This window comes from Lissotriton vulgaris, chromosome 6 (assembly GCF_964263255.1).
Source record: "Lissotriton vulgaris chromosome 6, aLisVul1.2, whole genome shotgun sequence".
Lineage (NCBI taxonomy): Eukaryota > Metazoa > Chordata > Amphibia > Caudata > Salamandridae > Lissotriton > Lissotriton vulgaris.
In genome coordinates, this window is record NC_141694.1 from 967,461,438 (window position 1) to 967,482,025 (window position 20,588).

Sequence of the window (20,588 nt, forward strand, 5' to 3'; positions counted from 1 at the left end):
AATAAATACATATGTATTTGATATATACCTTGTGTGGTGTGCTTTCATTTGGTACTCAAAAGATTATAAATGGTAAAACCACTTGCTTAACTCATCTCCAAGTCTTAGCCTAAAGGCCGCTCTCCACAGCTACCCGTAGGATAGCTTTCTATAAGGTTGACTTTATAACCTACCATCAATAAGGATCGATTAGACTGGTGCAAGGTGCCCCCTAAAATAGTGGACATCATATACCAGGCTAACTTCTCACACAGCCTATCAGAGGAACGATTGGTGTATGCCTGATGGGTATGATACGATGCTGCTATACAGGCCTCCCAAAGAATGCAATGGAAGAAGCAGCAGTACACTCTATGGGAGTAATCTCCCCAATCCAGGTTCGCTCTTTTTCTTTACTGACTTGCACTGCTGTGGGATGGGAGTGTTCATTAGCAGGATTGGAGCTTGGTGGAACCCCTCATAATAGGTGTCTATGGGAGGCCCTTGCTTCTTTTTCAACTGCACTTACTGGGGACTGTACTGTTAATTGGGTTCCGGTAGGCCTCTTCTCCTTTGTTCGCTCGACAGCTCCTTTCTTCTTTCATCAACCCTTGACCCTGTCAGCAGGCAGGTTGCTCCCCTCACTGCCACTCAGCCCCCCTGTATGCCCTGTGCCCCGCCGCTGCTGCCGCTCGTAACTGGAGTGTGCCTCTCTTTTGGTTTGTGCCTGCTTTCTTCCTCTGCTATTCCTGTTTAATCTCTTCTGTTTTTAACTGTTCTCTGTATTTTTGCTGCCTTGCCTCTTGTTTTTCTGTGCCCCCCCTTGTGCCTTCTGTGACCCTCGCTTGCCCCCTCACCCTGCGTGGTTCCTGCCGCTGCGTCCTCTGCGGCCCCGCCCCCTGTATTCCCATTAGCCACCCGCTCCCGCCTCCTAGCTGCTCCTCCCTCCCACATTCCCTCATATTGAGGCCGCAGAGCGGGCACACCGCTGGCGCACTGAAGGCACGCCTAAGGCAAGCCCGTCTGCGCCCGTCCGTGCCTTGCGCCCGCCCAGCGCCAAGACACTTGGACCCCGGAGAAGCCACGAAGCCTGCCTGCACTACGACGCCAGCACCCTTCACGCAATCAAGCCCAGCCGAGTACACACCTACTACCGAGCAACCCCGAAGCGCCCCCAAGGACCCTTCACCTGCCGGAACTGCAACTTCACCAGCATCTGGCCAGCCAAACCGCCCACCAAGGAACCCAACTACCTCAGACGCATCCTCCTCAACACCCGCTTTGCCCGCAAACACGCTTTCGAGCTCTGGACCTCCTCGACTCTACCTCCCCTGACATCGCCTTCCTGACAGAGACCTGGCTGAACCCTGCCTACACACCCGACATCGCCATTGCCATCCCGGAAGAATACAAGATCACGCGCAGAGACCGCACCAATGGAACAGGAGGAGGAATCACCATTGTCCACAGGAACACCCTCAGAGTATCGATCAACACCGACGACACCCTCAGCACCGCCGAACAGATGCACTTCCAGATACACACTGATCCCAACACCACCCTCAGAGGAACCCTCATCCACAGACACCCCGGACCCCGACCACAGTTCAGCGACTCCATCGATGACTTCGTCAGCACACACACCCTCACCTCCACGGACTACATTCTCCTAGGTGACCTGAACTTTCATCTCGAGAACAACAAGGACACCAACTTCACTGCCCTGATCGACAACCTCGCCAACCTCCAACTCAGACAGCTCGTGACAACACCCACCCACACCGCCGGCCACACGCTCGACCCCATCTTCATTGCAAGCCCCCACGTCTCTTCAACCGCACCACCAAAACCCACTGGACCGACCACCATTGCACCCACTTCACCTTCAGGAAGCCCACCACGCACCACCGCACCCAACTGCTGACCTGACGATGCTGGAGCAAAGTCACCGATAACCAGCTCACCACCACCCTGGCCCAGAGCTCACCCGCCGACCCCACTGACCCCGACACCACCGCCCGCAACCTCAGACAATGGATCGACGACTGTGCCAGCACCCTCACCCTCTAGCTGTGGTAGAATAGCGCTATGGTTAACACCGCCTAATAGCCCCGGGTTCACATGAGCTAGGAGAGGTGTAGTGTACTATTTGTGGTACAAGCTAGTAGTGACTAAGGGGTAAAAAAGTGAAAATCTTCATAGAAGATCGTCAACTTAGCGATCAAATTAAAGGATATGTACAGATCGCGATCAAGTTAAAATTGTCTCACTTTCAAGGTGTTGGGAATGAACACCATGGGTCTCAGGAGGGGGGTGGGAGCGTATTCGGCACCCACCCCCCTCCTGAGACCCATGGTGTTCATTCCCAACACCTTGAAAGTGAGACAATTTTAACTCTGTACATATCCTTTAATTTGATCGCTAAGTTGACGATCTTCTATGAAGATTTTCACTTTTTTACTCCTTAGTCACTACTAGCTTGTACCACAAATAGTACACTACACCTCTCCTAGCTCATGTGAACCCGGGGCTATTAGGCGGTGTTAACCATAGCGCTATTCTACCACAGCTAGAGTGTCTTTCACGTTTGGAGCACGATATTCACTACAAAACTGATGACAACCAAGAGTAATTCTAAATGTGTGTCTTGTTCTATCTGTATGTCTCTGTCCTCTTATCTTTCAGGTGCAGAAACGATCAGTAGAATCCTCCTAAACCAGGAGTAATTAGGAATAATTCATCCATTCCTAATTTTTTTGCACTTTTTCACCCTTTTTTATAATTTTCACACTCACGTCCCTAGGTAAGGGTGGGCCTTAGCGTGCCCATACCGCCAGGGTTTATCACACCCAGTCCTGACGAATTGCCGGGTAAATTAACACCGTTTCGATGGCAAGAAACATGTCGACTACTCTTTAGGAACCCACCACTCAATTAAAGTGGACTGTGTCCTCACATATTTTTATACCTTTTGTCTTTAGTGATCATTTAATAAAATTACCTCAGATACACTACTGACTATTTTTAATACCCTCATCACTCACTATAAGTTCATTTCCACTCAACATGCCCTAAACTCACCATCCCGCTCCGCAGTAATCCTGGCGTTGCAGCACACCAAAGAGACACTCGGTCTCTTTGGTGGGGCCTGATGATGAAGCATGTCATCACTAGGTGGTGAGTGAGGGCCTTCTTAAACATCCCAGTATGGCTGTTACTGTGCTCCCTAGAACGGCTTAGCCTCCTCCTAGACACTCTTCTTTTGTTTATTGATAATTGACCGGGGAACAAGAGTGTCATATACTCTCCCTACCTCTCTCTTTGTCATACATACCTTCTTTAACCGCAAGATCACCAACATCCATGACAGCTTCAATGCCACGACCGCCCCAACGACCACCACCCCCACCACCCCCACCACCACCACATGCACCAACCACCTACTCTCCTGGACAAGCGTCAACGACAAGGACACCAGGGAGATCATGAAGACCATCCACTCTGGCTCACCGCTAGACTCATGCCCCCACCACATTTTCAACAAAGCCAGCGCATCCATCGCACCCCATCTCAGCAATGCCATCAACATCTCCTTCGAGACAGCAACCTTTCCGGAAAGCTGGAAAACGCTGAGATCAACGCCTTACTCAAGAAACCAAAGGCGGACCCCAAGGACCTCGTAACTTCCGGACCATCTCCCTGCTCCCATTTCCGGCTAAGGTCACAGATAAAATCATCAAAAAACAGCTGACCCGCTACCTCGAAGAGAACAACGTCCTGGACCCATCCCAGTCCAGCTTCCGCAGCAACCACAGAACCGAAACTGCCCTCATCGCCGCCACAGATGACACCAGGACCCTGCTAGACAACGGAGAAACAGCAGTCCTCATCCTCCTGGACCTGTCAGCCGCCTTCGACGTGGTCTGCCACCGCACCCTATGCACATGCCAACATGATGCCGGAATCCAAGGGAAGGCCATGGACTGGACCACATCCTTCCTCATCGGCAGAACTCAGAGCGTCCGCCTCCCCCGTTCCACTCCAATGCCACCGAGATCAACTGCGGCGTACCCCAGGGCTCATCCCTCAGCCCGATGCTGTTCAATATCTACATGGCACCCCTCACCCACGTCGCCCGTCAACACAACCTTAACATCATCTCCTACGCCGACGACACCCAGCTGATCATCTCCCTCACCAAAGACCCCCACACAGCCAAAACCAAACTCCACGAAGGAATGAAGCCCGTCGCCGACTAGATGAGTACCAGCCGACTGAAGCTGGACTCGGACAAGACGGAGGTCCTTATCCTTGGTATCACACCTTCGGCCTGGGACGACTCCTGGTGGCCGACCACACGGGGAACTGCTCCGACACCCACAGACCACGCACACAACCTAGGGGTCATCCTCGACTCCACTCTCACCATGACTAAGCAGGTCAACACCGTCTTCTCTTCCTGCTTCAACATCCTCCGAATGCTACGTAGGATCTTCAAGTGGATCCCCACTGAACAGTCACCCAGGCCCTCGTCACCAGCAGGCTGGACTACAGTAATACCTTCTACGCAGGAGAATTGGACAAGCTCCTGAGACGGCTGCAACGCATCCAGAACACCTCTGCACGTCTGATCCCCCACCTGAGAGACCTACACTGGCTCCTCATCAACCCGAGGATAACCTTCAAGCTCCTCATCCACGCACACAAAGCCCCCCACGACACGGGCCCATCGTACCTCAACAGACGACTCAGCTTCTACCCCCCCACCTGCAAGCTCCGCTCTACTGACCTCGCCCTGGCCGCTGTCCCCCGCATCCGAAGAACGACAGCCGGAGGCAGATCCTTCTCCCACCTCGCCGCCAACCTACGGCAGACCCAAACCTACTGGCCTTCAGAAGACTACTCAAGACCTGGCTCATCGATCAGTAGCAGCCACCCCCCCAGCGCCTTGAGACCCTCACGGGTATGTAGTGCGCTTTACAAGTGTCCTGATTGAGTGATTGATTGATCAAGTTGTTCTCCCAGCCACACACTCAGGCTCTCTGTTCTGGGAGAGTTTAGTGATCTACACATAAGATAGCTACATGTACAATGGACATGCACAAACACCGTCTTAAGATATTGAGCCCCAATGGTTTAATGCCCCGGCAAAGAGGTTGGACTTGCTTACATTTCCCAGGGAAACTAAATATGATATTGCCTCCTGCAAGAAACACATCTATTGCGCTCTCACTGGAAGTGCCACAGATCAAGGTGGTTCGATCGTCAATAATTTTAATCCGCCCTGGGTAAACGGGCCAGGGTGGCCATTCTGCTTGCAACATATTTTCCTGGGAAGGTTCTTTTGACTCAAGCCCGGGCCAGCTACTATCACGCTTATGATATGGCTTCCATAAATGCACCCAATAGCTCACAGGAAGCCTTCCTTAGGAATGCTCTAGGCAAGGTCTTGGCCTTCCCAGATGAGGACTTGGTAATAGGTGGGGACTACAGCATGGCACATGATCCTCAAATGGAGAGATCCACATCGGGGAGAGGAGTTAGCATAATGGCTAGGACAGTCGACCTTAATTCTGGGGAACCAGGTTTGAGTCTCGGCAATGAAGCTGAACATCCTGTGATTCTGGGCAAATCACTTAATCTCCCCGTGCCTAACAAAAAATGAATGTGTTCTCATGTAGCTGGTGCTATGTAAAGTGCTCTGATACCCAATACCTTCAGGTCAAGTTCGGGCTAAATAAAACAACTTTTTTTTTTCATCGAGTTGGCAGGACTGGGGCGTTCTCAGATTCCATGCAGAACTGATTGACTGAAGTGTGCCTGGAGGATATATGGCACTTGTATAATTCTTTTGCCAGAGAGTACACTTTTTCTCAGCAGTACACCAGACTTATGCCCGCTTAGACCTCTTTCAGACTTCCTCTCGCATGTCACAGGCCACCATAGCAGCAGAGATAGGAGTGGCGGCATTGTCAGACCACTCCCCTCTCAGCTCTCATTCAGGTTGCCAAGGGGCTCCTCAAAGGGGGCGACTGAACCACAGACTGTACACATGCAACCCCAATGTTGTGGATTCGGAAATCCATTCAGGATTTCCGGGAAATAAGCGATGATGGCTCCACACCAGTTACACTATTATGGATACATTAAAGGCAGTCCTCCGGGGGCAGTTCTTGGCTATTGCAGATAGACTAAACAAAGAGAGGAGGGCCAAGCGGGAACGATTAGAAGGTACGGTTAAAAAACTAGAACCAAAATGGATTCATCAATACACAGGCTCTACCCAGGCTATATGTCAGTTTACAGTGGCACAGAACCAATTGAAGGCACTGGACATTGACGAGGCAGAATTTACTCTCCTGCACAATAGGCAAAAGTACTATGAAGAAGGAAATAAGACAGGTAGATTGCTAGCACACAAACTGCAAGCACAAGTGGATCAACTTCAGGTGGTGGAGGTCGAGGGTCTGAAGGGGAGGGGATTGTGGATTGATGACCTTATAGCGGGCAAATCCAAATGTTTCTACTACCACGCTTTACACTGCAGAGACACTGGAAGAGGTGGTGGCCTCGAACTAGGTAACGGGGGCCCTCCTGACTCAACTCCTAGACCTCGAAGCGGTTAAATTGCATGCCAATATCAGCCCCGAAAAGGTAGTCCGGACCATCTGGGAGCTTCATACGGGCCAAGCTCCCAGGAACGATGGCTTTACATCAGAATTTTATAAAGTATTCATGATTGCCCTTGCCCGCCTCTACAACTTGTTTAGTGAGACTGGGTGTCTTTATACATCTATGCATATGGCCTCTAATGTAGTTCTCCTGAAGCAGGGCAATGATCTGAGGAGATATGCCTCATATAGGCCAATTACCCTACTAAACATTGATGTAAAATTGTTTACTAGTGTGCTGGTTGCACACTTGGAGCCCTATACACAAGGCCTCATTGACCCGGATCAGTCAGGGCTCATCCTCAAGAGTAGTTGTAGTGATGGAACCAAGAGAATTTGCCACATCCTTGATAAATCACAGTGCCAAAAAAGCCTTTCACAGGGTACACTGGCCCTATTTGTAAGGTGGTACTTGCTAGATTTGGGCTTGGGAGAGATTTGTATTTTAGGTTAGCTGCAACGATGCTCTCCCACAGGCCAAGGTCAGGGTGAATGGCACCTTGTCCAGCCCCTTGAGGATCTCTCAGGGAACTCAACAAGGGTGTCCCCTGTCCCCTTTTTTATTTGCACTCTAAATGCAACCATTTGGGGACCATATTTACCAACACACCGGTATCACAGGGATAAACATGGGAGACAGGGAACACAAAATATCGCTTTACGCAAGCGACATGCTATTGATTCTGATGCAATCATTCACAACCCTGACCCCCACATTTTGCTGGAAATTGCAGACTTTGGCAAGGCATAAGGCTTCAAAGCCAACCTGAAGAAAATGCATGCCCCTTAGCCTGACGATCCCAAGGAAAGACCGGTTATGACTGTCAGGCATGTTCCCCTTTGAGGGGGTCCCAATGGTGTGACATACCTTGGCCTTCGGATCTTCTCCACACCTGAGTGTCGGCACAAGAAAACGATGCCACCCTTCTTACCATGACGAGATCGGAACTCTCAAACTTGAAAGCAAACACATTGGCAGCAGTTAAAATTGCCTTACCACCCCAGATCTTATATGTCATGCAGACGCTGCCCTTAAAACCCTCCCCCTCGGTGTTATCTAAATCCAAACATTTTATAACCGATTCCATATAGGGTGGGAAGAAAGCTTGCATGACCCATAGCCAGATTTAACTAAAACAAAAGGATGGAGTGTTGGGTGTCCCTCACTTGGAAAGATATTATCAGGTGGCTTAGCTTCGCTACATGATAGAATGGTACAGACCGGCATCTGAGAAACACTGGTGTTTCATCGATTGCTCAGTTGCCAGGATTCATCTGTGGATAGTGCTGTCTTCCAAAGAAATTCCGACCTATTGGAGCATATATCTCACCCATATCTAGAGCGACAATGGGGGCTTGGAATAAGGTGCAAGAAAAAAGATAACTCTCCTCACCGATATCCCCTCAGACCCCTTTTAATTGGTCATCCGGAATTCCCTCCGGCACAAACATGTGAACATTGGGTTCAACCATTAGATTCCTAGCGAGCACTTTTGTCAAACTGACGTGTCCATTATAGCTAGCGGGCCCCGCCTCACACAGGCGGTTTACACAGAGGAGAGATTTGCTTAACTGTGTTGTGCAGGACACAGTTGCAGATCTAATGCACCCAAGTGTGGCTACCCCTATCTTTGGCTGTCGAGCTCTTTCTTTCCCTTTTTCTGTCATATGATGTGTCCCTCTTCTATAGTTCCTTTTCTCACCTTTGAAACAGTTATTATTCTCCACCAGCCTATGGCTGTAGGTGGTTGCTATTGTTCTCCATTCTTAAAAATCAATAAAGGGATTTAAACCATAAAAAATTAAGTTCACCATCAACAGACCTTTGTGAAAGTGACAACTGGCTGGAATGATACAACTCAGTTGACCTCGACCCTTGGTCGTCTTCTGAGATCTCTGCACGAAGTGCAGGTGAGTGCAGACTTCAAAATCACTTTTGTCTGCTCCATGAGGTCCCAACCAGTGACTGCTTGAGGCATGAATTGGTCATAGGTAAGTGCAACTAACAGGAAGGTGTGATTGTATGATCACAAGGTTCCCTAATTGTAACTTCCCATCACAACTCCCCACGCTCTTCCCAAATTACCAGGCAACACAGCAGCTACAACACTACAATCCACCTCAAAACCTTCCCCACATACAAATGTATCTCAAAAATCAAATTTCTCTAACAAAACATTTTCCCTTCCACTTCCACGAAAGGCGGCAAGCACAATACCCCCCAAACCAGCCACATGAAAATGCAATATTCCCTGTCACCTCTGCAAATATTATACCACACATCCCCTCAAAGAACAACATGAAGACAAGACACCAGGAACTAAAATACTTATTCTTCAACACAAGATCCACAAATTGCTTTAACATCTCCGACCTACTCTCAGAAAACACACACTAGACCTCACCTCATTACAGAAAAAAGGCTAAATGAGGATTTTGCTCCCAAATGGCAGGGAGGCATTCCACATTATTTTCGCATAGTAAACAAAAACTGTATGCTATGAATCCATGATGATAAGATGTCATGCCACTCCAACTATAACGTATACCTTTCTCTTAATACATAGACCACCACTCAGCAAGGCCAACTTTGAGTGTTTTACTAGATATAGTAAACAACACCCATCATCCCAAACCTATGTGTTATAGAAACTATCAACATATGGTCTACCAAGAAGAATCTATCACAACCAACCTTGAAGCTTTCAACCTTCAACAAGTCATTTCTGGCTTAACTCACTGTGCAGGATACGTTCCAGATGTTATATTTGCACCCTTAGTATAAACCACAGTTACAGACAACTCCCCAGTAAGCAGATTGCCCATAGCATCAACACTTATATCAATAGCAACACATCAAAGATACCAAAAGCCAATAACTACAAATGTTCATACAAGCAATAAAAAAAACTAGAAATCCACCAACTCAGCACTCACTCTAAGAGAGCCCCAATAAACATGAAACCCCAAAATATACACCCTTTCTATAACTGAATCTCCACTGCACTGGACAAACAGATACTAACAAAACCCACATCCAGGGATGATCACGAAACAACCACCACATTGGTTAATGACGACATCAAAAGAATAAAAACCCAACTCTACATACTACAACACAAATTGAGAAAATAAAGAGATGGAACAAACAAAAACACATTATACCCTATAACAGAGCCTACAGATGAGCCATCAGAACCACAAAAAGACATCACTACTCCACATGCATACCTGAAGCCGACTGCCATTCTAAAGAACTCCATAAAATTCAGAATTATGCAATCCGAAGTGGCAAAACACAAGAACACCACAATCACACAACTTCTGTGACAACATCGCCAATAAAGTGATCTCAAAAAGAAGAATGACTGAGAATTACCTTAAGGAGAACGGACAACACCACAACAACACATGACCTAACCACCATAGAAAGAGACAATAATAATCGTCCATCAGTGCATACTTGCAATACCTTGTCACAAAAAAAATTACTCAATAGCAGCCAGACCATCAGGATCACCTTCATACCCAGCACCACCAAAAATCTTTAAAGATATCCTTCGCTCAACCCGTGCAAGGGAGGTAGCAAAGTGCCTACTCAACAAGACCCTGGAACAAGGTTCATTCCCACTCGAGCTGAAAACCTCCTACATTAGACCTATACTCAAAAAGAAAAAACTTGGCCCATCCAACCCAGAAAACGGACCATTCTTAGGTAAACATTTTGAGAGAGTAGTAGTTACTCAGCTCTCTAACTTTACAGAAAATTACTTAATGTCAGACCAACAAAATTTCTTCTCATCTCACAGACACACAAAGGTAGTCTGTCTCCCACCTTTTATAATCATCTCCTCACACACAACACTGTGGTGTTACTCAGAGGTCCATCATATCCCCTTTATTATAACATCTACCTAACTCCTTACCAGACCTGATTAAAACAGTTAACCTCACTTGTTACAACTATTCCGATGACACTCAATTCATGTTACACATGGACAGCCCTGAAGACCTCTTCAGTTCAAAACGCGATGACTGCCTGTGTGCCATAAACACATTCTTGATGAATAACCATCTCAAGCTCAATACAGCAAAGACAGAGATTATGACAATTGAAGTATGTCAAAAGAACCAACTTTCCACCATATGGCCTAAGGAAGTGGTTCTTATTCATTTGACTTCTGTAGATCACACTAATTTATTACTGGAACCCAGAGCCCCCCAGTGAACCATTACTGAGGTCCGGGGACTTCCACTGAGTCATTACTGGAAGCCAGGTACCACAGACTTAGCATTTGCGATGACTTGAACCACAAAACAATACACAGAAATACAGAAAAAAATACACAAATGATGAAATAATGTATTCAATTCACCAACAAATATAAAAACAAATCGTAAATGAATTATGAATGGGAAGGCTGGAACTTTTTATAAATGCAATTTATACTCATAAGGCCATTCATCATCCATACTATATTCCGTGTGATGTACTTGCCCTACTCCCACAAATCAATATGAGGATACTAAATTAATTTTTAGCCTCCAATTGCAAAGTCCTTCACATTTACAGAATGGGTTCAAATGTTCTGTGTACATTTTGCTTCTTTATTTACATACACCTTTTTAATATATCAATATTATTTACATTTTAAAGCAGTCATTAACCTCCTGAGTAGGGTTCACAAACCCCTAGGTGTCTCCAGACCACATGTTAAGAACCTTTTGCCTAAGGAATTTGAATCCCCTTCAACAACATCAACAGAAGTTAGAAACCTTGGGGTAAGCATGGATTCAGAACTGTTCTTGATAGTACATGTTAATAACTGTACAATAAGTGCTTCCGACGTAATGGAAATACTCTGCCTTATCTTTCCACACCTTGTATACCAACATAAACTACAAACCAACCTCACACTCATAATCTTCAAACTTGCTTATGCCAACAGCCTCTTGGTGCACCGACATTCATCAGACACAACATACAACTCATATAAAATGCTGTCTCATGACTTTTTCTCAGCCTTCACCCAAAAGAACTCCAGTCCAGCAATCACTTCACTGACTACATACAGCTAGAATAACAATGTTCAAGGCACTCTGCTTTGTCCACAGAGCCTCCAAAGGAAAACTACAGATATACCTACAAGTTAAATTCAAGCAATGCAAACAAAACAGGACATGGTGCTCTAAATTCGCACCACTTATCACCATACCACCTTATCGTAAGAAATACGTAGGCAACATTGCTTTTTCATTACAAGCCTCCAAACACTGGAACATACTACCAGCCACCATTATAAGCTCCCGGGAGCATATACACTGCCGAAGACAGTTGATGACATGTCTATTTCATAGCCTCACATCCCAGCAACAGAGCCCAGAAAACAGTCATGACCTGAAGTAAAATCCTCAGTTTATAATCCAGAGATTGGGCACAATCCAAACAGCAAATTGCTTTCAATATGCAGGTAATCGAAGAATGGCTGACCTATGGTTTGGCATGGCATTACATAGTGATGCTCTTGAATATACAAAAATTACAGCCCAAAATGTTACTAAGACCATAGCATGCAGCAGTCAGCAGCAAATTGTAACATATCTCTTAGAAGACATACCTGTTACGAATGTTGTCCATTACCAGTACTGTACAGCCACAACACCAGACATCACTAAATGAACAGGCATGGAATAACTGAAGAGATGTGTCAAATACAGCTGGACAATTCAGAGGGCTTTACTATAGTCCAGCAATGCAGGTCCCAAATATCTATGCACTTTGACTAATTCTTTAATTCCCACAATGGCACTTAGATATGGGATGATAATAACAATGCCCACCCCCAACATATCTCTCCACTTCACTTTACCCTCTATCCATAAACCTGTGGGCAACATTTACAAATATTTTGTGCTGTTTTTGTGTCACAAAAAAAATATGTCACAAAAGCGATGCAAACCATTGCAACATTTTTGTTTGTTATTTACTTTTCAGCGCAAAACTTGCTTTTCCACTCAAAAATTGCCTAACAGTAATGCAAAGGAGTGTGAAGCACTACTTTTGGGCTCTTTAGCGTCAATGGGGCGTTACATGGCCTTTCCCATGCAATCACCCATGCTTTTTGATGCAAAACCCTATTCACTATCAATAGTAGGCAGAGTTTTTTGTCAATAATTAAAGCAATTCATTGAAAGCAGGTGTTAAAAGGAGACATGTTTTCATTTTCTGACTTTGCATATGTATTGCACTGTACAGCACCCATACAAAGTAAGAACAATTTTAAAGTTAGTCTAAGCATAGTATTTTGTAGTGGAAGAGAACAAACCCTTCCAGTACAAAACCTATGCTAGACTCATGCACAAATCGTGCACTATGGCACAAATGCATGTGTATGGCACTCAGCATCAAAAATCTACGCCAGCACTAGAGGGAGGGGAGGTAAGTGCCATATCTGTATATATATGCTACTCTCCTGCTCCCACCTTGACACGCAATGCAGCACAGCATTTTTGCCTGCTGTACTGCATTGGGTGACATTTTTGTAAATCTGGCCCTGCATGTCTGTCTCTCACATTTCATCATCCATCACACTGCTATGCTCTGCATTCCGTAATATGATAACTGCACCATGCATGACATGAAACACTTCACACATAGGGTAAAAACATAGACAACAGTTTCTCAAAAAACACCCTACGTGATGTAGTGTGCTACCCATGTAGGCAAGTGCTTCAGTACAGAGAGAGCTACTTAAATGCTACAATGCAATACAGAGGTAAAAATTAAAACAACACAAAGATATAGAAATTGTTGGCTACTTCATATAGGCTGGTTTTTCAGATTTTAAGAGATTTAGCTTTCATAATTAAAACGCAAGCAGTGGCACTCTCAGGTTACTAGATCAATTGGGGAAAAAGCAAGGCATTGCAATTGTCTTGGGAGACCACCCACACTGCACTCTCAACTATCCTTTCCAGTGGTGGTCCTCGCCCCTAAAGTACTTGGTGGTCAACATTAACTGAGGGCTGGACCACATAGAGGCAAACAATCTCGACACCCTGAAGGCACGCATGAAACTGGACTTTGAAAAGTGGGCCCACCTCGCCTCTCACTGTGGGGCAGGGTGCAGGCAGTCAGAATGGTGACTCTACCACAATATACCTATATACTAAGCATGCTTACCTAGATGGTGCCCATTTTCGCTTTGCAGTCGGTGAACAAAGGCATGCAGTCTTTCATCTGGGGGTCGTCCTGACCCGGGTGTCCAGCGGCAAACTCATAGACCCACCATTCATTTGGAGGCCTGGGTCTCCCCTCCGTTAAGCATTACCCCTGGCCCTTCACTTGGCGCAGCTTGCCTACATGCTTCCTGGGATGCTGGACCCACTGCTGTGGGTAACAATGTAGCAGACCTGCTGGACTGCCCACAGGGGCTGTTATCCCTATATAGGGGTAATGCTTCTACCCTGGCCCCAAGAATCTGATGCTCCATGCAATGGGCCCACCGCCAATTTGGGGTGGATGCTCGCCTCCATGAATATGCACCTCTAAAGTGTTACTCTTGGCTCCACATTGGCGACGAGGTCCTGAGCTGGGGGTGTGAGGTGCACTGCGGACATCCACACGCTCCAACAAGTGCTCAAGCAAGGTGCCCTCAAATCCTTTGCGGTGCTCCGCAAGGAGTTCTGGGGATATGTCTGCAACATTGCCTCACATGCCACCTATGTACGAGCCTCTGGTCCTTCCACTCCTACCCGTGGTGTCCTACCTCTGAGCATGGTTTGCTTTTGTTCGCACTATCTGGTTTCTAAAGTCTTTTGAGTCACAATTTATTTTTCCTTACCCCTACTAAGCAGCCTCCGCATCAAATGGTAAACCAGGCTCCAGATGAATACAATCTGAAGGATTGGGCAGAACTCCTGGAGGTGCTTGATCGTGTTTCCAGGGAGGTGTGTTTGAAGTTGTGTCTGTTTAAGTCCCTGCATGAATGGCACTGGACCTTGGCAAAACTGCAATGGCAGGCTCGCCACCACATGCTAACTGCTGGCCCTGTGACAGCGATCACTGTGACCTTGTTTATGTACTCTACGACTGCCCCACAGTCTGATCCTTCTGGGAGGCAGTTGGTGCCACCCTGAGTGAGACCCTGACAGTCACAATTCCTCTGCCCCATCTTTTGATCCTACTACACACCCTTGCAGACTCCATGGCATCTTGTGCCTACATGGCAGACTAATCCACATGGTGCTTGTGGACAGCTAAGAACTGCATCCTCCACCACTGGTGCTCGCCCATCTCCCCTCCCAGGATGAGTGGATCTTGGCTATGTACTAGATTGCCTCATATGAGGGAGTCATCTATAACATCCAGGACAAAACAGTCACCTTCCTCCTCACCAGGGCATCTTTCCTCCAGGAAGGTGGACTCTAGGTATTATCAGCCAATTGCGGTAGGACTGGCCAAGGCATTATCGGCTACCCTTGATCCTCTGGCCTTACTTTGGCCCTTACAGGCACCGACCCATCCTCTTCCACCCCTGCTCACCCCCTTACATCCCTCTTCCCCCCCTCTCCTCTCCCTCTCCTCACCCTCTAGCTTCCCTTCTGACACCGCCTTCACTTCTCTCTTCTTGCTACCCCGTTTATGTCCCGCAGGTCTGTGGGTTCCGGCACCCCCCCCCTTTTTATCCCTCCCCTCCGCAAGGTACATCCCTTCCCTGCTAGCCCTTGTAGTGCTGATTATTGTGGACGGCACTGCGGCAGAGTACATACGTCCAGGGGATGTTCCCATTGAACCCCTGCACGCAGTGGAACTGGTGGGCTACCGTATGCTTTGTACCACATAAGGCATCCATTTTGCATTGTTTGTTTGTTCCATGCAGGGCTGGCTCTAGGGCAGTGCGATCCGTGCCACCGTTCCGGGCCCTGACTTGGGGTGGGGGCGCCATGTTTATTGTTTAAGAAGCACCAGATGCCACGTTCTTTGCCCCAGCAATTTTCAAGCATCAATAAAAATGTCACAATAACTGCGGTGATTAATGTTTTTCCTGTAGACAGACCAGAGCTTTGTCTGGTAGAGAAGGCTTAATATACCAGCTGCAAAGAACCTGTCTCATTCAGATCACAAAGTGCATACACTATACATAGGTCAATGGGTTATGGCTTTGTCAGAGAGATCATTTTGTTAACTGCATTTTAAAAGTTGAAATCCTAATATAGAGCAGTGAGCTATTAACTGTGTCAAAGAGCTGCATGCAAACTGCAAGGCATATATTACAGCTACATGTTTTTTTGCACACTCTTTCTTTACCATAATATTGCAAAAAGGGTTAATTTGGGTAGAAATCAATTCTTATTATTAAAGAAAGTAAAGAAAGTCCCTAATAATGGAGTTACATTTTAAATTCAGAATTTGTGCTTTTCCAGACCAAGGACTCTTAAACTATACCGCCTACAAGTATGGATGACATGTGACTCCTATACCTTGCTTGTGTGCTCTGTCTTGTGTGATATTTCCTATACACTGATTTACACATGTATGATTGTCTCTGTGCAAGGTATGTGTGATGTAAAGTGTTCTGACACATGCACTGGTATATGTTGCGCTATAAAACTAAATGAATTAAGAGACAGTGGTCATGGAGACTTGGAGGGCATTGTCAAATGGTGGTAGTGATGGAATCCGTGGCAAGGTGGTCATTGGGGGGGGCAACAAACATTGTTGCACAATGCGCCACCAGTACTAAAGCCGGCCCTGGTTCCATGTATCATGCTCTCCACCCCATACTCCTCACCCCTGTTATGGACCAAACCGTTAATAATGAATGATGAAACTAAAATGCAAGCCCCCTAAAATCCTATATTTTGTGGGTTTATAACCAAATATATTTCTGAACAAGGACATTCTACCTTTCTATAGATTTTTATTTTTAAAACGTTTCATGTGAAACTGCACAGTGACACAAGACTTACTGCTGTGTAATGCTGTGATTTATGTAGATTTCTATGTGTGCTCTAGTGAATTACCTAAAATGTACATTTACTGCAAGGTCATAGGAAAAAACATGTAATGTGTAGATTTCGACATTTCTTTAAGATCTTTGCGAAATAGTCCTATTATACACAGTTGAAGATCATGTAATACCAGATGTACACAACTATTGAAAACACTGTGATTTTCCAAACCAGAATGTTTGCAACAAAAAAAATACTTTTTGTTGTATTAAACCTATTTTGCAACTCAAAAAAGCCTTCTGAACCTGTAAAATTAGCATAGTGACTCATGCCGAATTGCAATTAGGAAGGGGCAAGGAAGGGCCATCCTGGGATAATTGATATTCAACATGGCATTTATCAATGGTTTGCGAACGCGCAATGGAGGCGGGATACCATGGGAGTAGCACCTGGTCAATGTACCCTAGGGCTGCTTCTCACAGGATAAACCTTGGTTCATAAGTGTTACCATATAAGCATGTTTTTGATGATCACCTCAGGTGTCTGGCTTCCCACATGCAATTGAGCAGCTTTTGCTGCATAGGAAAAGAGTGGATCTTTCAGCAGTGTATTGTTCAGTAGTGAATGTCATGTGGTGAAACACAATCACACCTCAAACTCTTTTTTCACCATCATCACTCCATTCTATCTTTACTTGTGGTGAAGAAAGCAGTTTATCAACAACATATTCTCAAATCAGCAGAGTTATGAGTCTTAAAATGTCTTTACTTGGTGGAACAAGGACTATCACACGGCCATTTCTTCTCTGGAAGTTTTGTTTTTGGAGATTTAAGGGGGGATGTCGTTATGTCAAGTTGTAATTTGGGGAAATTATTTACAAGCCATTGTACTGCCAGTGTGTCACTTTAGACGCACCAGCAGTGCAATGTGATTCCCCACATTAACAAGGCCATGTATAGTCACCCTGCATGACTTTTCACTGCTTTGTAAATATGTTCCATGGGTGTTACTTTGGGTGTTCCCACGCAAGATCCATGGAACCTGACGCATTCTCGGACGTACAAATTTTTGTAAACCTGGGAATGCAATTCATCATATTACGACCAGCGGAATTTTAGAGACCAGCGGGGGCCAATTCCCCACTAAACAACTAGAAAATACAATTATAGGCCCCTGGGTCGAATTTGATATGAAGGTGTTAGGGTATCCCTTTCTTAGGACGATTCCCCTCACCCACCCATTGGTGGCATGCTTCATCATAGGGTCTATCATCGCCCTCCAAACCTAGTCAGAGTGCAGGCTACAACCCCCTCACTGAGAGGAAGGGGCTTGTCTTAAGAAAGGGACACCCCAACACCTTTATAACAAATTAAACCTGGGAATGCATCAGAATACAATGCCTCCCCAGGCAAGGTGTAGGGAGGTGCAATGAGAAGAAATACTTTTATTTCTCTTTATTTTTTCCTCTTTCTGTGCGAACTGCATTCTGAAGCACACATAGAAAGAGGAAAATGCATTTTAATTATGGTTTTGTGCAGGAAGCTGTACCTTCCTGCACAAAAATAATCATCCCTGCAAGGCAGGCACGCTTGCAAAATGATGCAATGGTGCCTGCGCTGGCGCATGACTGCTGTTTGTGCACTAGGGCAGGGAAGGAGGACTGGAGTGAGCTGTATCTTGTAGAAACAGCGCATTACTTATCTTTTATTTTGATGCACAGCAACACAGCCGGAAGGCCTTATGTGCTCCCCTGTATCAAAATATTGTAAATGAGGCCATAGATTTGTACATAGCTGCACATACTTTGTGCCTTCATGGAGAATGAACCAGTCTTTGGGCTTGGACACCAGTGGAGAGAATCTAGCAATGACCCAGTAAAGACAGTTAACAAAATATATCCAGAGTACAAAACAAAAGCAGAAGTGGCCAAAGAATAAAACAAGGCCTCCTTGAAGGCATGGGGGCTATACATACGTGTACATCCTCCTTCCTGGAAGTCGTAATACCCATGCGCGCAGCTGTCGCACTTCCTTCCAGTGACTCCAGGCTGGCAGCGGCACTGACCGGTCTCATCACAGTCAAATGACTTGGAGCCAAAGGAGTTGCAGTTACAGGGAACACATCCTCGGGATGATTGCAGTCCATGTGTGCCCGGCTACAGCATGGGAAAAATGGTGACCAGCGGTTAGTAAAGCTGCCACAGAATATAGAACCAAAGGTAAACTGAAGTGGGAGACTAAGGCTGAAAAACAGACCAGCACCATCACATAATTCGTGCATAGCAGTTTTAAACAATTAAGCTGGAGCAAGACATATTTGATCTACATAATATGTATTATTCCATTTTATGTATAAATAAATAACTTGCTGTCAAATCAAATACCTTTGATTGTACTGAATATGGAGGTTAAGAATATTGAGATACAAGAATATCCCAAAAAATAAGTATATTGAAAGGAATTGCATATAGAGTAAGTGTATATTTACTATTCCTAACTCCAAATCTACGTACCTTGAAGATATATATATATATATAACAAGGTACATATATGGGGAGTTAGACACATAGAATCTATGCATACTTAACTTTTGATATTTTGGACTCGATATTTTGTATACCTTAGTATTTTAGCTTCAATATTCAGGGGGCATACCAATACTTTAAGTACCTCTATACATGACTCACAAGTACGGGATTGACCCAAACCCCACTATATGCTTTGCAATTTTTACAATACGTTTTCAATATACAGCTTTATGTAGGTGAGACATTTAGTACCACATTAAATTGACCTCACCTTTATAATTCACACATGCCTAGCCTAAAATGTACACTAAGCACATGTTCCTGGGTGGCCTTACAGTATTAATTTAAGAGAAATGAGGCACTTGACATCATTATCGAAGTGCATTCACTGTAGAATGAGAGAATTCATATATAACACTGTGTGCCTTAACTCAGTAAACAAGTTGTATTGCTAATGTGATTGAATAGAACCCATCGTCACACATGTAGAATGTGATTTCTCTAGAAATTATAATGGATTTATACAATGGGTACATTAACGTTCCACGTATATTTCATATAAAATGTAGTTCTTAGCCATAATTACACATGACTATTAAATATTTACCATATGCCACATGCAATGTGAATCTAATGTACTGACAAAGTTATAATCATTTGTGTTTAACGCACACATGCATAATAAATGTGCCCCATTGATTTAATGGTTTAACTTGGCGTGACTTTTCCCTTGCAGGTATTTAGCTAGTTAGCTTGAGAATAGATACAACACTGCATTTGCGATAGAAAGAGAGCCTCAGATGAGGGTCTTGAAAAAGAACATGGAGATCCAGAGCGTTAACTGAAGAGTCTCATTTAGTAGGGTTACCATGTGGACTTGGTGGAGCAAGGACAATGTTGTTCCCATATTCAGTGTTGGATAGTTTGCCGAGATTTCAGTGTACAACGTCATAATGAAAAAGGACAATGGAACCCCTGATGATGCGAACAGAGGAATGTTACAAGAATAATTTTAGTGTGAATAACTGGAATCTACACTGTCTGATGCTGGAGCATTTTTCCTTGGACTTTGAGAGGTGTAGACCTCTATGCTTATTCCCTTTGATTCTTGCTGAGTGTGGCTTAGGCTAAGACTCACAATTCCTCTGACACAAGAAGACTTTTGACCGAACTTCTGAAATACTGACACCTTCCCTTACTTCTTTCAAGTCTTGCCTCGCATACTTACCTCGATTTTTCGATTTTTCTGCAGAACACTGAATTTTTAAATTCCCTAGACTAATGAACCATCCTCTTAGTGTGGACTTTAGATGATTCTAGATTTTCTCATGTATTGAAGAGAGGACCGAAAACTCTTCTCTGAGAACCAGATATTAAAGCTAATCTTTTGTATTGCTGTGACTCTACTACTTGTTTGCTTAAGACTGATACTCCTAAACTTCTTTAAAAGGTTACAC

General features: G+C 45.2%; 1 protein-coding gene across 7 annotated transcripts in view; it reads right to left on the reverse strand.

Moving 5' to 3' along the window:
• LAMA2 (laminin subunit alpha 2) overlaps window positions 1-20,588 on the reverse strand; it is a 3,858,378-nt gene that overhangs the window by 1,614,152 nt on the left and 2,223,638 nt on the right. For all 7 annotated transcript variants that reach the window (XM_086927001.1, XM_086926997.1, XM_086927002.1 and 4 more), the window contains one exon: window positions 18,579-18,759. In XM_086927001.1, the coding sequence (XP_086783127.1) occupies window positions 18,579-18,759 (181 nt within the window). The remainder of the gene's footprint in view (window positions 1-18,578; window positions 18,760-20,588) is intronic.